General features: G+C 52.7%; 1 protein-coding gene across 3 annotated transcripts in view; it reads right to left on the reverse strand.

The window, feature by feature from the left end:
• The window catches only part of MGAT5B (alpha-1,6-mannosylglycoprotein 6-beta-N-acetylglucosaminyltransferase B), an 81,032-nt gene that overhangs the window by 34,767 nt on the left and 24,851 nt on the right, over positions 1–21,414 (reverse strand). For all 3 annotated transcript variants that reach the window (XM_070774011.1, XM_019982595.2, XM_070774012.1), the window contains 6 exons: positions 18,692–18,839; positions 8,333–8,448; positions 7,763–7,836; positions 6,641–6,811; positions 5,776–5,940; positions 4,916–5,085 (listed from right to left, as the gene is read on the reverse strand). In XM_070774011.1, coding sequence (XP_070630112.1) covers positions 4,916–5,085; positions 5,776–5,940; positions 6,641–6,811; positions 7,763–7,836; positions 8,333–8,448; positions 18,692–18,839 — 844 coding nt within the window. The remainder of the gene's footprint in view (positions 1–4,915; positions 5,086–5,775; positions 5,941–6,640; positions 6,812–7,762; positions 7,837–8,332; positions 8,449–18,691; positions 18,840–21,414) is intronic.

Below are 21,414 nucleotides of genomic sequence, written 5' to 3' on the forward strand. Positions count from 1 at the left end.
CCCAGACCAATTAAATCAGAGACACCAAGACGCCCGAAGGCCGATAAGTTTCCAAGGCAGTTCCACTACAGCTAGGGTTACGAATTCCTACCTGAAATGAATTTCAACACAGCAGAGGCTGTCAATTTTATAGGCATAACTGTACTATGTCTCCTGGGGAAGGAGATTTTCTTTTTTTAATTTTTATTCTATAAGTTGTCTTAAATTGTACCTGGTATCGGATTTAGAAAAAACTTTCCTGAGACTGTTCCCTCGGGTGGCCAAGCTGTTTACACAATTCTGCCCCATCTGAGCAAGAGCCTTTGTGGCACCTACACCCCACAGGGAGCCCAGGGCAGAGCTGTCTGGGCACCTCCTCGGGCCTGCCTGCTTAACAAACTGCAAAGTGGAGATGGGGTGACCTCTCTCTAGAGCTCCTGCTCCAGGGAGTTTCAGATCTGCATGGGTGACACATTGGTGGATATGGAAAATACGGATCCTCTGTGGGGGGTGTGTGCGTGCATGGGGGTTACCTGTGTGCATGGATATGCACAAGTGTGCCCTGGGCTCAATATCATATGTATGTGTATGTCCATGTGCAAGGGTGTGTGTGTGCAAGTCTGTGGAGGCATGCACCTTCACTCAGGGGTGCACATACATACAAGGGTGTACATATGTGGTTGTGAACAAGGACATGCGTGCACGCATGAGGGTGCACGTGTGCAGTGAAGGAAATGGCAGCAGGGGTGTATTTCAGGTGTATTTCACAAGAGCCTCACTTTCAGGACTGCCCAAGTGCAGTGACCCCCATCTTTACTGCTCTGGCCCTGGAATGGACATCAGCAACCTCACTGATCACAGGCTCAGCTCCAGTGGGGCCCAGTGAGTGGCCAGAGGAGGAGGAAGTACTCTGGGAAGGTAAGGACCCAGGGTCGAGGTTGGAAGAGGAGACATCCCAGCAGGGGCTGAACAGAACAACTGAGTTAAAAGTCCTGCCTCTTGGGCTTCCCTGGTGGCTCAGTGGTAAAGAAGCCATGTGCCAGGGCAGAAGACACGTGCTCAATCCCTGGCCTGGGAAGAACCCACATACCACAGAGCAACTAAGCCCATGAGCCAGGACTACTGAGCCTGTGCTCTAGAGCCTGTGTCACAACTACTGAGCCCACATGCCACAGTGATTGCAGCCTGGGCACCCTAGAGCCCATGATCCACAACAAGAAAGACTGCCACGATGAGAAGCCCACACACTGCAACGAGAGAGCAGCCCCTGCTCGCTGCAACTAGAGAAAGCCCACATGCAGCAACGAAGACCCAGCACAGCCAAAACTAAATAATAAAATAAATGAATACAATGTTTTTTAAATTCCTGCTTCTTAGGGAGACTTGTCAAATAGCTGCTCTCTCACGCAAAGATGGTGCTCTAAGTGTGATGTTGGGCTGTCACAAATGCAGGGAGCCTTCCCATTCCCTGAGGGAGCAGTTAGGAAAGGAAGTTCTCACCTCTCTGGCCCCAGAAGATGCACAGTCAGAAGGGAGGAGTCCAGCTAATGCTGATAAACATGAATTCATCTAACCTAGAGCTGGAGCAGGTGTTGATAGAAGGATGCTTCACACTTGCAGGGGACTTGTGTGAGGCAGCACCTGAGATGCATGCTCTGGACAGTCCCCAACCCCAGGATTCTTCCCACTGCATCTTGGGGTCTCTGGTGACCTGGGGACAAGGGTCCCCAAAGCCTTGTTTACTGCTCTGCCTGAGGCAGGTCTGGCTTCCCACAGCACTGGCTGTGCCATCCTAAGTTGTCTGAGATTTCTCTGACTTCCTGCACCTCAGGTCCCTTTTCTCTTTCCTCCTCCTCTTCCCTCGTCCCATCTGAGTTTCCTGTAGGAAGATCTGAGGCCAGGAAGAGAAGCCTCTTTTCATTATTTGCAAATGTCAGTGGCTTCTGCAGTTCTGCTCCACAGTGTAGATGCGTCTCCCCAGCTCTCTGTTCAGAGGGAGCAGGGGCGGGCACAGCGCGGTGCGCAGCAATGCGTGCTGGCGGGCAGCAAGAGGGCACACCCAGCTCTGAAGTGGCCCGCACAATGGAAACAGCTTGTCTGACAACAAAATGCCACAGGGTGAGGGCCAGCATGGGAGACGTGCCGCTGGTTCCTCCTCCCAGCCCTGGGTAGCTAGTTTGACAGTTCAGCACCAGCCTCCGGGACAGCTCCCAACCTAGCTCATTCCCACTCAGGTGATTCAACCAGATGGGGCGGAGCTGCTGTTTCCAAGTGGCACCTCCTCCCCCAGAACTCGCTGCTCCTGAGCTGGGATGTGTTTCCAAATGCTGCCATAACCATGCAGCCCCTTCGCCAGGCCCTGTCACCTTCTCCCCCTACAAAGCAGACCGTCTTCCACATCCACACTTACACGTGCTGTTCCTCTCTGAAGACACTTTCCATCTTTCCTAAGCCTACTGGAGACAAGCACATCAACTTAAAAGGATGATTCTAGAGGGATGAATTTCAAGCCACGGTGATGAAAACCTTCAAACTACTAGGTCCTTTGGTAGCCTCACAGCACACCCAAGTCTCAGCCTCCTTCTCCCCTGACTCTCTCTGACAACCTGAGTCACTGGCAGACTCTGAGTCACTCACTCTGAGTGGCTGCCCAATGCCAGTGCTCCCTGGGCCCTGTTGACCAAGTATTGTCGATGGCTTGGTCCTTGCCAGTATCCTTCTCTATCCAACACTTCTCTGCTACAGAGCATCAGCATTTGTGGTCAGGACAAAATGCCCATTAAAAAAGGAAAAGAGAGAGAGAGATCTAGAACTGACAGACCATCCAGGTGGTGGTCAGGCTCTAGACAGGAATTACATTTTAAAACCACCTGAGAGTAAGTTCATGGGCTGATGAAGAAAAGTCAATTTGCAGGCAAACAGTTTGGGGGCCTTCCTTAGTTATGTGCTTAGTCATTCAGCTGTGTCCAACTCTTTGTGACCCCATGGACGGCAGCCCTTCAAGCTCCTCTGTCCATGGGATTTTTCAGGCAAGAATACTGGAGTAGGTTGCCATTTCCTCCTCCAGGGGATCTTCCCAAACCAGGGATCAAACCTGCATCTCTTGTGTCTCCTGCATTGCCAGGTAGTTTCTTAACCAGTGAGCCACTTGGGAAGTCTCCTTAGTTAGACCCTGAGACAAATTAGGACAGTCTCATTTCAATGCCAGTGAAAGGAATAGAAATTCACCAAGCACAGAATCTCAGGCCAGAGAGAAAATGTTTTGATAACTTTGAATATATTAAAATTAAGACCTTCCGTTCCTTAAAAAAAAGACATAAAGAAATCACAAAGACAAGCCACAAATTAGATTGGGAGATTTTCAAACACATATATCTTACACAGGATTTATACCTATAATATATAAAGAGCTCCTACAACTCAATAAGGAAAAGATAAACAGGAAAGCAGATAAGTGACAAATGACATGAATGGGCATGTCATCAAGAGGAAATAAGGAGAGCCGAGCATATGACTAACTGCTCAGCCTTGTCAGTTGTCAAGGAATGAGAGTTAAGACCGTAACAAGATACCACGATACCACTCAACACCCCCAGTGAGAAAGCCCAGTAACACCAAGTGTGGGGAAGAATGCAGCCCCCGGGGAACCTGGAGCATGGAAGGACTCGACTGGTGCAGTCACTCAGGGAAACAACTGGCAGTTTCTTGTCAGGCTGACTTTTTAGACACCCTAAGTCCCAGCAATTGTGCCCCTAAGTCTATACCAAAGAAAAAACTCAGTCTTTACCCAAGAGAAACTCTGACCCAGGGATACCAGGTGACATGTAAAAAATGTCCACCACAGATAGTATCATTCTAAATAACTTGTAAAAACATAGGGAAATGTCCACAGATGGGAAAAATGGATAAATAATCGTGGTATATTCACACAATGGAATATTATACAGCCGTGACATGAACGGCATAGAGCTACAGGCAGCAACATGGAGGAATCTTGGAAATCTAATAGTGAGTGAAGAAAACAAATCTTGGAGGCTACAATCAGTAGGTAAAATTTTTACAAAGCTCAAATTAAACCAAAATAAAAACTAAATCATATATTGTTTATTGATACATGAATTTGTAAAACAACAACAAAAGAACAAATTTATTTTTTAAAGCAAAAGAATGATAAACACAAAATCCAAGTTCCAGGTTTCCTCCAGGGCTGGGTGGGGTTGAGGGCAGAGGGATAGGTGAGAGAAACTCCCAGGTGAACACAAGAGTCCTGGTAATATCCTCATTCTGCAGCTGGGTGGCAGAAGCATAGATCACTTCATTCTTGTGCTTTGTGACATGTGGTACATATATTTTTGTACGTATCAAATATCATATAATAAATATTGACAGATAAAATAAGAAATATCTTACATATTTCTATGCCCCACAAATATAGTGGTTAAAAATGAGCCTAATCATACACACACACACAATCCTATCCCCTCTTAACCACCAGTCTCCCACCTCAGACAGCATCAGAGGGACCCTGGAAAGGCAAGCACTGGAAGGGATAGCACTGGCCGACCTCCCCCCATCCCCAGGTCTTCCTGGCCCCCACGAAGAAGCACAGCCCTAGAAGAGGACCCCTGAGGCTGCACCAAGTCACCCAGGATGGGAGCAGCGGGGACCCTATCTGATGACGTGGCTCAGTTCCACAAACCAGTATCTGTCAGCCCCTGAGCACATACAACAGGGCTCCCCTTAGGTCCAAGACGGAGAACAGGACCCTGTTTGAACAGCACTGAGCAAATACAATCCCTGGTGCATCCCCCAGAGTGACGGGGGGGGATCAGCGCTGAGGACAGGAGGGTGGGAGGCAGACTGAGCAGGTGGAGAAAGCTATGGGGAATGTCGCCATCTGACAGTAGCTCCCCTTCCTTTCCTCCCCCGCACTCACCTCTGCAGCTCCTTCAGGGACACTGTGATCCGGAGGCCGTGGCCCAGGACATAGAGAGCAGCCAGGATGTCTGCCCACTGCACCATCTCCCCCAGAGGCCCGCCCTTCAGCACCCGCGGGCTGAACACGTCCCCAGACTCCTCGGTCAGGAAGCCGATGTGGACGAGGATCTGGTGGGGTCGGGGGTGGGGGGACACAGAGGGTCAGCTTGGAGGAGCAGCAGCCCCCGGCCCGGCCACCCCCAGGGACACCCGGCCAGCGGAAGGCACAGTCTCCCTCCCGGCTGTGCTTTCTGGCACCAGAGCACAGCGGAGGGACCAAGAGGCAGGGTGACCTCGCTGGAGACACAGGTGAACAGGACAGTCACATCCTGCCCTGAAGGCGCTTATGGTCCAGATGAAAGAGGCAGACAACAGTAAACACAGACAAGAGGTAACTCATGAAATGACAAGGACTCTGAAAGAAATAAACAGGGTGAATGAGAGAGTCAGGTAAGTATTTATTGCATGGATGGATGGATGGACAGACAGATGGAGGAACCAATGGGCCGAGGAACTCCCCCAAACAGGCTACGTTATTCCCAGCATTCCAGGCAAATGACACGACTTTTCTGCCTGACGAGAACAAGACGCCCACAGAATGTAGGACTCCTAAAGGGGAGAGGGTGTCACTCTGCCCCAAACTTGAAAAGCGTCGACCGACACACGCATCTATCCTGACTCTGCCGCTGCACCACCCCAGCTCAAATTCAAATAAACACAATAAAAGTCTTTTAAGGGTAGACCCAGGGTGCCCTTGGCAGCCTGAGGCCCCGGGCTCACTAAGCTCAGCTCCTTGAACACACTGGGAGGATGAGGTACCTGCTTCTGGTCCCTCCGGACGCCCCCCAGTTTCTGCGCCAGGCGCTGGGCAGCCAGTGCCCACTGGGCTGTGAACCGCTTGGTGCGTTTCTTCATGAAGATTAGCGATTCCTTCCCGCTGCCCATCAGCTCCAGGAGGTGGGACAGATTGCTCCGGAAAACTGCCTGGAGTGGGGGGTCCAGACCATACTTCTCTAACTTCCGGCCAGCAGCTACATCACCACCATCACCCGCCGCCCAGGGTATCTTCCCTGTGAGGTTGGGTCTGTCCTAGCTCTTCCCATGAGCCCCGCTCTCATCCCCCCAACATTCACTCCCCAGCCGCGTCGGTCTGTCCCAGCCCAGCTTCAGTCAGCCACCGGTCCTGGGCCCTTCAGGAGGGGGTCAGCTGTGACCTGTTCCCAGGATCCCAGCTCTGACAAGGAGGCAGTGAGGTCATGGTCAGAGCCGGGGCTCCAAGGGCAGAGAAGCCAGGCTGCCTTTCAGCGGAGCCAGAGTATCTGTATGCCTTAACGAAGTTAACTCAGCTCTCCAGACCTCAGATCTGTCATCTGTTAAATAAGACTGTGTAAGGACTGCTGCGAGATTTAAGTACAAATAAAGTGTCTGCCACACAGGAAGCCTTCAATGAGTGACAGCTATTATTACTATTATTCCAGTCCATTAAGGGAGGTGCCTCCAGGGCCCCAGCCTGCCCCTCAAGTAGTTTCAGCTTCGCAGCATCCCACAGGAGTTGGGATGGGCACCCACAGGCTAGCAGGCAAGGACCAGCCCACCCACCAGGCAGAGCCAACTGGCCTTATCTTACCCAGGGGCAAAGGGTCCCCTGCTCCCCAAGCATGACCCAGCCACCTCCCATGCCTACCTGGACCTTGGGGAGGGGCTTGGGAGCCCTCCGGGTGGCCGTCTGGTTCCTCCAGGGCAGCGGGGGGCAGAACCACTCGACCTCACTGAGGTAGATGAGGAAGGAGCACTCGGTCCCGTCCACCCCGAAGAAGGCGTAGCAAGGGTCAGAGGTCCAGCGGGCGCGCATCCACTGTGGAGAGGGCCAGCCTGCGCCAGGGGGCCAGTGCCAGTCCCTCATGTGCCCCCGGGGCCCCCGTGCATGCATGTCCTTGGGGACCCCCAGGTCCCCCAGGAGAGGGTCCCTGGGGCCCATCCTAAAGGTGCAGCAAGGCCAGAAGCAGAGAAGAGAGACTGGACCAGGGTCCTAGGACCCAGCCCTGTGTCTCGGCCACTGAGAAACTCAGGGAAGGCCAGACTGGACCACCACCCCCCAGGCCCAGAAAGAGAAGGACCCGGCGGGAATGAGGCCAGGTCAGGACACACGCGGTCAAACAGTGGAGGTGCAGCAGCTGCAGGCCTGGCGGGGCCTCATCATTTGTTCTCCATCCACAACCAAGAGCCGGGTTCGGCTGATGCCTAGGTCAGGTCGCAGGGCTGTGGCCAGGGCAGGACTCATCCACAGTGGCCCCCACGTGGTCCCCAAGAAAGGGTCTGCAGTGCCACTGCCCCCACTCTTAGGGATTTCAGCACCAGTGAGGGGCTGGCTTTTATGCCTGGCTGGCTCCCCAGATAGACAGGCTCCATGCAACCGGGGTTGGGGGGGTCACCCTGGGCAGTGGGGAGGGATTCTCTCAGTCCAGCTGGGCTAGAAGGGATGCGGAGAGAGAATGAGGTCCACTCCTTGTGTGAAATTGAATCAGACTGCTGGGGGTGGCATATGTATATTTAATAGCTTGTCTGCTGTAAGACAGTACTGAAAACCCCAAAATATGACCCGTTCTGGGAAATTCAGTTGGTGGGCCAGGCAGAGAAGCAGTTCCTCTGGGGCTGGCCTCTGCTAGCCAGTGCCAGTGTGAAGGCAGAGAGCCCCTTCGTGGTGGATATTGCAGCTAGCAGAACCCCAGAGTTAATCTGGGCCACAGCCCCTGCGGAGGGGCTTCTCCTGGTCACCCCACCCCCACCCCTCAGCCCCAAGCCTCACCTCCACCTTCCCTGAGCAGTCAGGGAACTTGGGGTCACTAGGTGCGTCACACTGGTCCCGCCGGCCTTCAGACACTGCAGAGAGAGAAGGCCAGCTTGCTGAGGACCTGGGCCCGGGAAGGAGCCCGGCAGAGAAAGCGCAAGGCGGGTGGGAAGGGGAAGCGTGGGCACACATAGTGCCCTTGACCTGAGTTTTCTTCCCTGAAAGGCCACCTGCCAGTGGTGGCCTGGGCCTGAGTTGCCCCCTCTGCCACCATGCCCACCCTCCTTAGGCGGTTCAGGCCAATGAGGAGCTGGCCTGAATGCTTAAAGACCAGTTCTCTGGAGGGGCAGACCTCAGGCACACATCTGAATGTACTCCCGACTTTTTGAGGGGGGCTTCCCAGCCTGATGCTCCCCACATCAGAGGAATGGAGGGGCCACCCAGGGATGGTGGGGTCACCCCACTGAGACCCAAGGCAGGACCCCCCAGGAGCCAGAGGAGCTGCTGTGGGGAGAAATCAGGCCCCACCCCAGACTCCCACCACCCTGTACTCTGTCCTGGAGGTCGCGAGGCGCCCCCGGCCCCCACCCTTGCTGTGCAGGAGCAGGCTGTGGCGCAGGATCTGGTCCACCTTCACAGCAATGTCCGAGACGTTCTGGGCGATGGCCTGGATCCGCTCCATGAGGCCAGGCCCGGCAGGGAGCCTAAGAGGGAGAAGCCAGGGTGAGCCTGCGGGATGGCCATCCCGGGGGCAAGGGGAGGGGGGCCCAGCCTTCCCGCAAAGGACTGCAGGGCCCCCAGCACCCAAATGCCAGCCTGCGCTGCACAGAAATGCAGCAACCGATAGTCAGGCCAGGAAATGGAGCCGCTGCTGTCTCAGCCTGAGCTGATGGAGCTCGCTAACTAACCATCAACGTACCCACCTGGCACACCTCTGGGAGAACCCACATCTGCAAGTGCCAGGCCAAGGGCAGCGCTCGGGCTGACATGGGCAGAGGAATTCCCTTCAAGAGCCTGGACGGGAGGTGTTTGGGGAGCCCCAGGTGATGGAAGCCCTTTTCCTGGGCTCAGCTGGCCGCCTTGAGTCTTTTTCTCTATTTTTCTCCTGGGGGGAGGGCTGTATCTTGCCAAAATAAATTCCACACAAAGTGGCCTGGGGACTTGCCAACTATTAAAACCTCTAGTAAAATTATTGCTGGATTCCCAAGAATGAGTTCTCCCAGGACCCTAAACGAGTTCGCTGCCACAAACATCACAGCCCTCCGACTCACCACCAACACTGGCACTGCCTTAATTTCTGGAGAATTTATTCCCTGGTGTTGATCACCACTCCTCTCTCGGAGGAGTTTATTAGACATCAGCTGCACTATTTATCTCACAGCAAAAACTTCTATTGAGACAGATTCCACTCGGCTGGCACGTGGGGCTCACAGCAAGGAGGGCTCTGGGGGCTCCCCCTCCAGAAGGCCGCTTCCTTTTTTCCGAAGACAGTAATTCCATTCCCTTTGATTTTCACCACCTCCTCTGGCTTTGCAGGCCACGTTTAAGCTCCATTTATCCCTTTACAAGGACTGGGTCTTCCTTGCCGCACATAATAACAACTACACGAAGGAGGATTTTTCCAACCTGGGCTCCTCTGGGATTTTCAAACCCCACCTCCCACCAGAAAAGGCACAGCGCTGCCCCTCCTCGGCCACCCGCCCCCTTAGGCCACCCTCCCCCCACCATTTTCCTTTTTTAAAACTTTGGCTGTGCTGGGTCCTCACTGGCTTCTTCGGTTGTGGTGTGTGGGCTTAGTTGCCCCTTGACGTGTGGATTCTTAGTTCCCCAGCCAGGAGTCAAACCCACATCCCCTGCATTGGAAAGCGGACTCTTTTTTTGCCGGCGGGGGGTGGGCGGGGCGCTGTGTTGGGTCTTCATTGCTACATGGGCTTTCCTCTAGTTGCAGCAAGTGGGGCTACTCTATAGCTCGTGTGCTTGGACTTCTCCCTGCGGCGGCTTCTCTTCTTGCGGAGCACGGGCTCTAGGGCGTGCGGGATTCAGCAGTTGCGGTTCCTGGGCTCCAGAGCGCAGGCTCAGTAGTTGTGGTGCTTGGGCTTAGTTGCTCTGCGGCACTTGGGATCTTCCCAGACCAGGGATCCAACCTGTGTCTCCTGTATTGGCAGGTGGATTCTTTACCACTGAGTCACCAGGGAAGCCCTGGAAGGCGGATTCTTAACCACTGGACCACCAGGGAAGTCCTCCCTGCTCCACTTTCTGTAAGGAGAGGAAGGGCGTGGGGACAAAAGGCAGAGGCGGCAGGAAGCGGGGAGATGAGCCCTCCACACACACCTGTGCACACACATGTACACCCGTGTGCACACACGTACACAGGCAGCCCAGTCCACGCTCTCCAAACTCTCCTGGAAAATGGCATTGCCTTTCATTCACTTTCAGTGGCTGCTGTAACGAATGACCACAGACTGGGGGCTTAGAGCAGTACAGATGTCTTCCCTCACACCCCGGGCACCAGAAGTCTGCAGTCAAGGTGTCGGCAGGCTTGCTCCTCCTGGAGGCTCTGGGGGAACACCTGTCCTGGCTTCTGGGGTGCCAGCGGTCCTCAATCTCTGTCTTTCCTCTCCCTCCTTCTGTGTGCGTCCAAATTTCCTCTTCTTAAAGGAACACCAGGCACTGGATTAGGGCCCACCCTGATCCAGTATGACCTCATCTTAATTTGACTGCATCTACCAAAACCCTATTTCTGAACAAGATCATATTCATAGGTACCATATCCACAGGCCCAGCCTTTATCCTGCTGCTTCTTTCATGGGAGATGAAGAGCAAATGGGGCAGGGGGAGCCTTTGACTCCTCGTGCTTCTGGGTCCACATTATTCGGAGACTTATTGGAGGGCTTCCCAGGTGGCACTAGTGGTAAAGAACCCTCCTGCCAGTGCAGGAGACGTAAGAGACACGGGTTCCATCCCTGGGTCGGGAAAACCCTCTGGAGGAGGGCATGGCAACCCAGTCCAGTATTCTTTGCCTGGAGAATCCATCCCATGGACAGAGGAGCCTGGCAAGCTACAGTTCATGGGGTCACAAAGAATCAAACACAACTGAAGTGACTTAGCATGCAGGCATTGGACTGAGAAAGGACCTCAGAGTCAGAGGTCCTGGATTCAAATCCTGGTTCCACTGGAGAGCTGTGTGACTTTGGGCAAGTAACCTAACCTCTCTGAGCCCCAGGGTTAGCTCATATAAAGTCTGAATAATTTTAGCTCCCTCACAGAGTGATGAACTGCAAGGATTAGACATGAAATTGACTGTCAAGGGCTCAGTATACAGTAAGTGCTCAATAAATGCTTGAGACGCTCTCACTCCCTACCTCCAGGAGTCACCCCATCCTTGAGAGGAAGTCTCATAAGTCTAACTTCAGAGCAAAGTACTTCACTTTTGGGGAGATTCAGCAATTTTCATATGATAAGCATTTTTTTTTTTTTTTTTGCATAAAACATATCACCAGCCTGGGCTTTAAAACAGCGCAGATGGCATCTGTCTGATTTAACAAGTTCAAGTTGTTCAAAACAGAATTACTTGGCGTCACTATTATTATACTGGACTTAGCATTTGCACAGCACTTTCTATTTTCAAATAACATAGGATCAGGCTTCTTTCCCTGGGAAGTTTTTTTTTTTTTAAATGACAACAAAAGTAGATGTTGTGAGACTTCAAACCACAGCACATCTGTGACCTGGGAAATTTCCGTGGAAAAGAGAAGGGGACGTGTGGATTGGGGACAAGGTGTGCGGCTGCCCACCACTGACAGTGTTGTCACCGTGGGATTGGGGCGGTGGCAGGGCTGGCTTCTCCATCAGGCCAGGGTGGTGCACTGTCAGGGCCACAGTGCTTTTAGGGGTCCACAAAAATGTTTCCATTCCTCTAAACATCAGGACAAAATCGTAGGTCAGGAAAAGATTTTAATACGTAATGTTACTATAAGCATCTTTATGCCAATGCAGTCATAAAATATAATTTTGCTATTGGTTAAATATGCTCGGGCATAAGTGGCTTCCTGGAGCCAGCTGCCCTCCAAGGCTGACCCTGGTGTGGCCAGCCTCTGAACACTGGCCCAGGGTCCCCTGAAGAAGCAACCAACACCACAGGCCACCCACTGATCTCAGGACTCTCTGCCCCTCCACCATCCAGAGCCAGGGGCCAGAGGCCAGAACAAAGCAGGGCACTCTGGCTCCAGCCGGTAGCCAATTCCCCCCAGGACACCGACTCCAGGCATCACCTCCCATCAGGCCAGGCCCCCAGAAGGCCCTCTTGAGCCTTGGCCCCCTCCTTCCAGCCTCATGAGGCCATTACTGATTCCAGTTCTCAGTCCCCTGGCCCCAGCATGAGCGCTCCAGGAAGCCGCAGGAAGGAGGTTTAATTTTGAGTTCCACCCATGATTTATGAGGGTTGCATTCAATTAATGAGATATTGATTTCTGCGCAGCTGGCCAGCGTGCTTGCTGGGAGTTGTTATTTTATTATAAAACTGATAGCTTCCCTTTTAAAACAGAGGGACTCTCATTCACAGGTGCCTGAAGACACATGTACCAAGACACAAACGCTACAGCCAGAAACACGAGCGCCGCGAACAGGAGATGGGTTCTCTCCAGGTGTCTGTCTCTCTGTCTACTTCTCACACACACCACACAGAACATAGGAAACCCCCATCCCTGGTGTCCAGTCTTCCCTGCATTTTTTTTACTGCTCTCCTCCTCTGCTCCCCCCTCTTCATTGCCATCGGAGGTCTGATGCCATCAGAGTGCTCCCAGCACATGATCAAGGACCTGCCTGCCCCTCCCTGGTTAGCAGCAGAGAGGACGCCTTCTCTCCTGCCCTGAGAAATACATACACACATACATGCACACGTATGTATCAGAAAGATAGGATAGCTAGATGATAGATAGATAGTCTTCCCACTGTTGATAGGAACAGAGCTGGAGTTGGACTGTAGTTTCATCACTTGGGGAAGGGACTGGTACCCCATGGGTGGGCAAAGCCAGGCTATGAGGAACAGAGCCCCCATCCCCACCCCAGAGCCCAGTGTTTCCCTGAGGATTTTCTTTTCTAACATCTCATATGTCTTACTTAGGGCTTCCCAAGGTGGCAGTAGTGGTAAAGAGCCCGCCCGCCAATGCAGGAGATGTGAGAGACACGGATCCCTGGATCGGGAAGACCCCTTAGAGGAGGGCATGGCAACCCACTTCAGATTCTTGCCTGGAGAATCCCATGGACAGAGGGGCCTGGTGAATTATAGTCCACGGGGTCGCAAGAGTCAGACAAGACTGAAGCGACTTAGTACGCACTCATGTTTATTTAAGACACACTGATATCCCACTATATATGATGAGTAAATACATTGCCAGCCATTAAATATTTTTAATGTATTTTTAGTGGTTACATTTTATTCCATCATGCGTGTCCATACTGTATTGACCTTTTCCCCACTGATTTCTTTTTTAATATTTACTTTTATTTCTTTTATTTATTTGGCTGGGCAAGGTCTTAATCGCAGCAGGCAGGATGGTTAGCCGCAGCCTGTAGGGTCTAGTTTCCCTGACCAGGGATCAAATCCCGGGCCCCCTGCACTGGGAGCGCTCGGAGTCTTAACCACTGAACCACCAGGGAAGTCCTAATAGTAGGACTCGGAAGTATCTTAAAAGTAATGTGTCTATTTGGCTGCATCCTCAGTGATAAAAATCTTATAATTAAAACATATTTCCCAGTTTGATAAGTTAAACAGTTCCTTAAGTGTGGGATTGTTATCAATAATGAAGGAGAATTATTTGTTCTGTTACATGTTCTTTTGCCTCAAATTCTGCTTTGTTTGGTATAAATATTGCCATCTCCACTTTCCGTTTGTGTGTCCTGGATACATTTCCTTTTATTTTTAATTTCTGAGTCACTGGTTTTGAGGCCTGTCTTACAAATGGCGTACAGTGGGATGCTGAGAACCTTTGTCCCTGTTAGGGATGTTTAACCCTTAGCATTTATGTCACATTTGACAGGTGCCTGCCCTGGAGTGACTTTCTCAACCAGTCACCAACATCTCCCCCCACCCCCGTATCAGTCCGGCTTCCCCCAGCCCAGAGGCCAGACACACTCCCAGATCTGTCGTGTTAGGAAGGGGCCAATCCAGAGGCTGGACCCAGCACAGGGCCTGTGAGAAGTGGGGCATGTCCTTTAAAACTGAGCCCCAAGTTATCTTAACTGGTAGTGTGTCCCCTGTCCTACACCCCACCCCCACACACAGAAGCTATACTCCTGGCACCTGGCCCTGCCAGCACAGAGATGGCCGAGAATGTCTAGAAGCTTTTTATTATTATTATTAGTTTACTTATTTACTTGGCTGTGCCGGGTCTTAGTGGTGGCACACAGGGTCTTTGATCTTGATCTTCACTAAGGTATGAGGGATCTTTAGTAGTGGCGTGTGGGACCTAGTTCCCTGACCAGGGATGGAACCTGGGCCCCCTGCTTCAGGAACCCAGAGGCTTAGCCCCTGGATGACTGGGGAAGTCCTCAGGAGCATTTTTGAGTTTTTAAATAAAGCTTTAAAAAATTGGGGGAAAAAAAATAAAACTTCAACTCCTTACTCACAGACGATAATTCTGATGGATCTTCCTTCCTGCTATCCCTTCTCCACAGGGAAGGGTTGCTGGATCCCTCTTCCTAAGGAGTTCTGACACTCTTTGAGGACAAGAACTCTGACTTCTGTCTTCTGGGTTTCCTCCACCCATTCCTGACACCCCAGCCCAGAGCCTGCACCCAGTAGGCACTCGACAAATACAGATTGGCTCGAACGCAGACAGCCTCAAGTCTCAGCTGTCTTTGCCACTGCAGAGAGGCCTTATAGAAAATTCAGAGATCACTCTTTGGTTTTAGGATACATAATACGATGCCATTTGCAATAAATCGGCAAATAAACCTGTATTGTGTTTTCCTAGGCTGAATAAAGCAAATTTGCTTTCCCTAAGGATATACCAGCCATGAGTGAGAGGCACAGCCGAGAAGCTTCCAAAGGGCAGAAGCGGGGCAGTGGAGGTTGTTCTTTTTAAAGCCACAGATAATTGCAAAGTGAGAAATCCAAGTGCAGATAACTGAGAGTTTGCTGGAAACACAGCGGCGACAGGGTTCTCACCTACCAGCTCCATGCTGGACCATCCGGAGTGGGGTTAGGGTGGGGAGAGGACTGCAGGGTTCGTGCCCATGGGAAGGGTGAGCAGGCAGCCTCTGCGCACCCTGGACACACCCACTGCTTCGCTCCCTGAAGCCAGAAGCAACAGTGTCCCTGAAATTTATGGCTCTGCCTGTGGGGTTTGATGGGCTCTGCTGGTCATGATGGATTGTTGCTATTTCCTGGGATGAAGCTGGAGCGGGTGGAGATGAAGGGCAGAGCAGGGGAGGGAGGGCGGGCTGGGACGGGAAGAAACCGGAGAGACACTGAATGTGCTGGCAGTAGCATTCCCGGCCCCAGGAGGCAGGCCCGGCAGCCCAGGAACACTTGACCCTCTGCTCTCACCCTGGTGACCAGACCAGTGTGGACAGAGGGTGGATCTGTAGCCCGGATAGTAGGGAGCACAGCTGGGGCAGCTGGGAAAGTGGAAAGGATGAGAGGCGGGGCGAGGGGCTAAATCAGAGGGGACACAGCAGCATCAGAGAGGGCCACCCTGTGCACACGGAGAAGCAGCAGCCTCAGACCCCAGGGGGAGTCCAGGGGTGCCCAGCACCTTTGCCTCCACTTCCCGTCTCTGCCCCCTGGAGGAGGGCATGCCAACCCACTCCAGCATTCTTGCCTGGAGAATCCATGGACAGAGGAGCCTGGTGGGCTACAGTCCATGGAGTCGCAAAGAGTCAGAAATGACTTAGTGACTAAACCATCGCCACCTGTCTCTGCCCCAGCCCCTCTCACACCCCCCTCATCCAGAGACATCCCTCAGCTCTAAGAATGGGGTCCCAACGCCACCTGCCATCACTGACAAAGCTCTAAGCCACCTGCCCACTGCCCTCTCCCAGCCCCCACTGCGCTCTGCCAGGTGGACCTTCACTGTGGTTTCTTTCCTTCAAGACACCAAGCTTGGGACTCCCCTGATGGTCCAGTGACTAAGACTCCTCACTCCCAATGCAGGGGCCTGGGGTTCGACCCCTGGTCAGGGAACTGGACCCCATATGCTGCAACTAAAGGTCCCAAATGCACCAACTAAGACCTGGGGCAGCCAAATAAATGAATATTTTTTTAAAAGACACCAAGCCTGCTCCTTCCCCAGGGCCTTTGCACTTGCTGTTCCCTCTACCCCAAATTATCTACTCCCCAGCTCCTCACGTGGCTGGCTCCTCCCGCTCATTCAGAATTGAGCTCACATATCACCCATTCCGACGCACCTTGACAGACCACCCTGTTTGAATAGCCTCTTTCCCAGTCCTCCACTTTCTCATGCTTAGAGCTTGGCTCAGGATCTCTACATTATCTCATTTTGTTCTTTTTCTCAGTTACTGTCTGTCTTCCCTGCAGGAACGGGGACAAGGCTCATTGCTGTGTCCCCAGCACCGGGAGCAGTGCCTGGCACTTCGGTGGTGCCAAGACGTATTTCAGGAGCAGAGAGATCTCTAGTTTCTTCTGTCAGATGCTCAGTCTCTGGAGAGCCACAGCATGTAACCAGGGACCCCGACTTCCCAAGGGGGAAGAGCTCCCACCAGGAGCCGGGCACTCTGGCGAGCTCCTCACACCCACCGCTGTGTTTAATCCCAGGCTCCAGAACTGTAATTTTATTTATTTTTTAATTAATTTTTTTGGAGTACAGTTGCTTTACAGCGTTGTGTCAGTTTCTGCTGTACAACAAGGTCAACCAGTTATCCCTTCTCTTTTTTGGATTTCCTTCCCATTTAGATCATTTAGGGTATTGACTAGAGCTCCCAGTGCTTTACAGGAGGTTCTCATTAGTTATCTGTTTTATACACAGTATCAATAGTGTATATATGTCAATCCCAGTCTCCCAATTCATCCCCCTCCCTACCCGCCCCGCTGTGTCCCTCTCTGTTCTCTACGTCCAGTAATGTAATTTTAGTGCCTACATTTCCCAAAACAAAAAAATCAGACCAGAGGTCTAACAAAGGATTTGTGTCTCCCGAGCTGCGAATTATTACTAATTGATATGAAAAATCTTGCAAAGGGATAAAAACAGACCCCAAGAAACTGCATATTTAGTGAATGGCCACCAAGAGCTCAGTATTTAGAAGGTGGGCTTCCGGTGGGGCCAGCTGACCTGTACCCTGAGCCAGGCCCAGCTCCTCAGCAGCTGTGCCTAAACACCTCTGTGCCTCCGTTTCCTCCTCTATAGGATTAAAGCCCCCCGTAAGGCACTGTGGGATTGACGAGCTCTCGGCGGTAACACGATAAGGTGAGCTGTGAGTATCACGCATTAAGAGGACTGTGCTGTGCTTAGTCACTCAGTCGTGTCCAACTCTTTGCAACTCCATGGACTGTAGCCCGCCAGGCTCCTCGGTCCATGGGGCTTGTTGCCATGCCTTCCTCCAGGGGATCTTCCCAACCCAGGGATCAAACCCAAGTTTCCCACATTGCAGACGGATTCTTTACCATCTGAGCCACCAGGGAAGCCCTCATGAGGCCAGGGATGATGATATTGGCCGGCCTGACTGGTCACCCAGAACATGCAATCACAGAGGTCTGCTGAAGTAGGGACCCAGGGCCAACTGTCCAGCCCAGGCGGCCTATGGGGCCGAGGATCCCCCACCAGACCAAAGGAGCGGGCTGTGCTTCAGGCTCCCCAGGCTGCGAGCCCTTAAGGACCAGCACTCACCTTTGATCTTACCCAACACCAAACTTCAGAAATGGCTTTGGCTTTTACGTACCACACATTGGCTGAGGTATAGCTTTTCCCACAAATTATCCAAAAGTGTGGATTTCAAACACATTTTTCAGCAGCAGAAGAACACTTTTAGCAAATCACATTGGCTGAGGTATAGCTTCTCCCAAATTGTGTAAAAGTGTGGGTTTCAAACTAATTTTTCAGCAGTTAGAACATATTGGGGCTTCCCTGGTGGCTTAGATGGTGAACAATCTGCCTGCAATGCAGGAGACCTGGGTTCAACTCCTGGGTTGGGAAGTTCCGGTGGATATGGGAACAGCAACCCATTCCAGTATTCTTGCCTGGAGAATCCCATGGACAGAGGAGCCTGGTGGGCTACAGTCCAGGGGGTCACAAGGGTCGGACACGACTTAGTGACTCACGCTTTCACTTTCAGAACACACTGAACAGCTCCAGCTCATCGAGAGCCCAGTATCTATTAACAAAAGGTCAAGTGCAGCTTGTCCCCTGGGATGGGTGGGGTCGCAGCCTCGTCTCCTCCACATCCGAGTCTGGGGGCCAGGACTCCCAGCTGGGCCAGCCCCGGCTTCATGCCCCCTCATTCTCAGGGGATCAGGAGAACCTCACACCTCAGACCACCACCTGGGTTCCCAGGGACAGACAGAAGCACGTGGGGCTGCCGCACAAACCCTAGGGGAACTCTGCATGTTGTGGCCTCAGCAGGGGAATGTTTAGAATGCATAAACCCGGCAATTCTTCTTGCAAAGATGGCCCAGGTCCATGGGAGGAAGACAGATGATCACTGAGGTCATTGCATCCCATGCACAGTCACACATGCTGGTCAATACGGACGGAGCTCAAAATTGTCACAGATAATGTGCCATGGGAAGCCATTTAGGGAAGATTTGCAAAAACCACACACTTTGCATGTACTGTGTGTGTGTGTGTGTGTGTGTGTGTGTGTGTGTGTGTAAAATGCACTCTGAGGCGGTATCCCGGGCCCCATCCCTGGTATAGTGGGTACCACTCCTCCCCGATTCCAGGTGCCCCTCCCCCACTCCAGGAGCCCCTCCCACTCCTGGGTCCCCCTCACCTGTCCAGGGCAAAACGCCCCTCGCCGGCAGCCCGGTGCAGCTCACTGCTGTTCTCCAGCCTGGCCAGCGTGTCCATGCGCTTCACCATCAGCTCCAGCAGGTCACTCATCTTGCGGAGGACACCACGGGACTCCGGCCCACCCATCACTGCAGGCAGAAGGTGGGCACAGTCAGGCATGGCCCAGGCAGCCCCGAGGCCACCTGAGACCACATGGTGTCTGGTCGGGGGTGGCTCAGACCCCAGCCCCACTCCCTTCTTCTCAGAAAGAGGAGGGATGTATGGCAAAAACCATCACAATATTGTAAAGTAATTATCCTCCAATTAAATAAATAATTTAAAAAAAAAAGAAAAGAAGGAGCCAGGAGAGTGAGCCTGCCCCACCCCCCACCCCTGCAGGACAGGGATCCAGAGAGCCCTGGGCTCACCCTGCTCCCTACCAGCTGTGTAACATTGGGATAATCTTTTAACCTCTCTGAGCCTCGGTTCTCATCTCCGGCAAAATCGAACTTTAGACATACTCTCAAGCCTGTGAGATGACAGGGAAGGCCCAGTAGTGGGACAGGAACCCCAAAGACCCTCACCAACAAGTTCCACACAGAACTCGTAGATCAGGGTTTCTAAAAGTATGGTCAACCATCCAGCCACAGGTGAACCTCCAGCCCAAGTGAAGTCTAGATTCCTGGGCCCTCGTGTAGATCTGCTGATTCAGATCTCCAGGGCCTGGGGCCCCAGACTCTGATTCTGCTTACTCCTCACATGACTCAGATGCACAAGAGAGGCTGTGAGCCTGTGTTCAAAGGGGTGGGGGCCCTGGCCACCTCCCTTTCCCAGCCACTCCCCCAAACCCCACTCTAGAAGACCAGCAGGAATGTGTCCTCTCAAGCCAGCCCTTGGGTTCCCAGAGATCAACTCCAGGGTTGAGGGGCCAGGAGACCTCGTGAAGAATCAAATTAAATGAAAATGAGGTGCTTCAACCAAGATCTCGTTAACCAGCCTGAGACTTTCCACAATTTCCCATCTAATCATTCCTGATCATTAGCACCACACGTGTCAGCATGGGACAGCAGCCCTCACCTTCCTTTTTAATTAGATTTTGTGAAGGTTTTAAATGGCCCCTCCAAACCATTCATTGGTACTCGGTTCCAGGCATGACAGCCCACACCAAGGCTGCCTGCAAACCTTAGTGGCCAGGCTCTGAATCTCTGTTACCAACTGACCTGGGTCCATAGAGACCCAGATGCTCCCAGGGATTCCCTAGCTGCTGGTGGGGGTCGGGTTGTCAGGGGGCACCTTGGGTGGGGATACCCAGATCAGACCCCCCAGATAAAGTTTTGAGGGCAGGTCATTATGGAGAAGTGAGCCAGGGAAGGGGAGACAGACCAGAGAGGGCATGTCATCACCCTGGGGAAACCAGCTGGTGCAGAAGCAGCCTCACAGTTCTCTCCCTGCGGGGGCAAGGGGACCAAGCATGTATATACCACCTCCTGCCAGTCACTGCTTGAGGGCTGCTCCCTGGGACAGCCATGATCTGGTACTTTCCATGGGATGGCAGTGTCGGCTCCAGCATGTGACGGGACTCTTTGAGGGCTGAGCACCATTAGCATCTGCTCCTCAAGAAAGCCAGGGTCAGGGCCCCGTGGACTCAGAGGGGCTGGGGTGGACACCTGGACTCTCACCTGCCTCTGACAGAAACCCCTCAAGGGGCCATGCGGCCAAGGGCATCATCGTAATATTCTCAGCCTCAGTGTCCCCAGTTCAAGGCAATAAACGTTAGGTTTCATCTGCAACCCAAGTTCAAGGTGCCAGGATGCAGGCAAGAGGGACTGCAGCCAGCCACAGGGAACCAGAAGCAGAGACAAGAAGTCAAGTGGGGAGGGGGTCAGGCAGGGGCCAGTCTCCTCTGTTGCATGCTTGGGACTGAGCCAAAGGGGGACCTAGAGAGGCTAGCTGTCACCCAGGCTACTGGTGACATTTCCATTGTGCCTGTCCCTGTATCCCCTGGTGCCAGGCCCATTCCAGTGGCTGTGGCTGCCTTCTCATACCAAGTCACCTTCTGGCTGCGTTCCCCTGCTTGCTGAGCTGGCATGAGCCTAGAAGGGAGGCCTTGGGGGGCTGGGGGCTGCAGGTTACTCAAAGAGCCTCAGTCCCTGGCTCCAGAGAAAAGAGCGAGCATGAACGAAGGGGGAATGATGTGGGGAGCAGAGGAGAGACACGAAGAGGGGTTGGGTGCTGGAAAAACGGCATCAGAAAGAAGGAAGGAGACAGTCTCCACCCCTCCCCACCTGAGTAGCTGAAAGAGCTAACGGTCTCCCCACCTTCCCCTCTCAGAAAACTGGGTGGATTTTTCCACCAGGATCAGGAAATTTCACTGTAGTGTTTGATGAAGCAAAGTGAGGTCTCTCCCACCACTCAGCCCCTCCCCGCTCACTCATGGTCTCAATCAGTTAGTCCCTCTGCAAGCAAGATATAAATAGCTCCTTCTTTCTTTCAACTCCACAGAGTTGGGGACAGTTGACTCTTTGAAAGTACTCTCATCCAGAGACCTCCCACCCAAGCCTGTCATCCAAATGCAATACCTCACTCTCAACCAGTGCTTGCGCACAGAGTAAAACAAGAGGGGAGTTTCCATCATTTCAGCTAGAAAAATAGGAGCCCATCAGATGACTGAACCTGGAGCTGCTTTGCACAGGCCCATGGGAGCCACCCATGTTCAGGTTTACC

The sequence above is a fragment of the Bos indicus genome, chromosome 19 (genome assembly GCF_029378745.1).
Source record: "Bos indicus isolate NIAB-ARS_2022 breed Sahiwal x Tharparkar chromosome 19, NIAB-ARS_B.indTharparkar_mat_pri_1.0, whole genome shotgun sequence".
Classification (NCBI taxonomy): Eukaryota; Metazoa; Chordata; class Mammalia; order Artiodactyla; family Bovidae; genus Bos; species Bos indicus.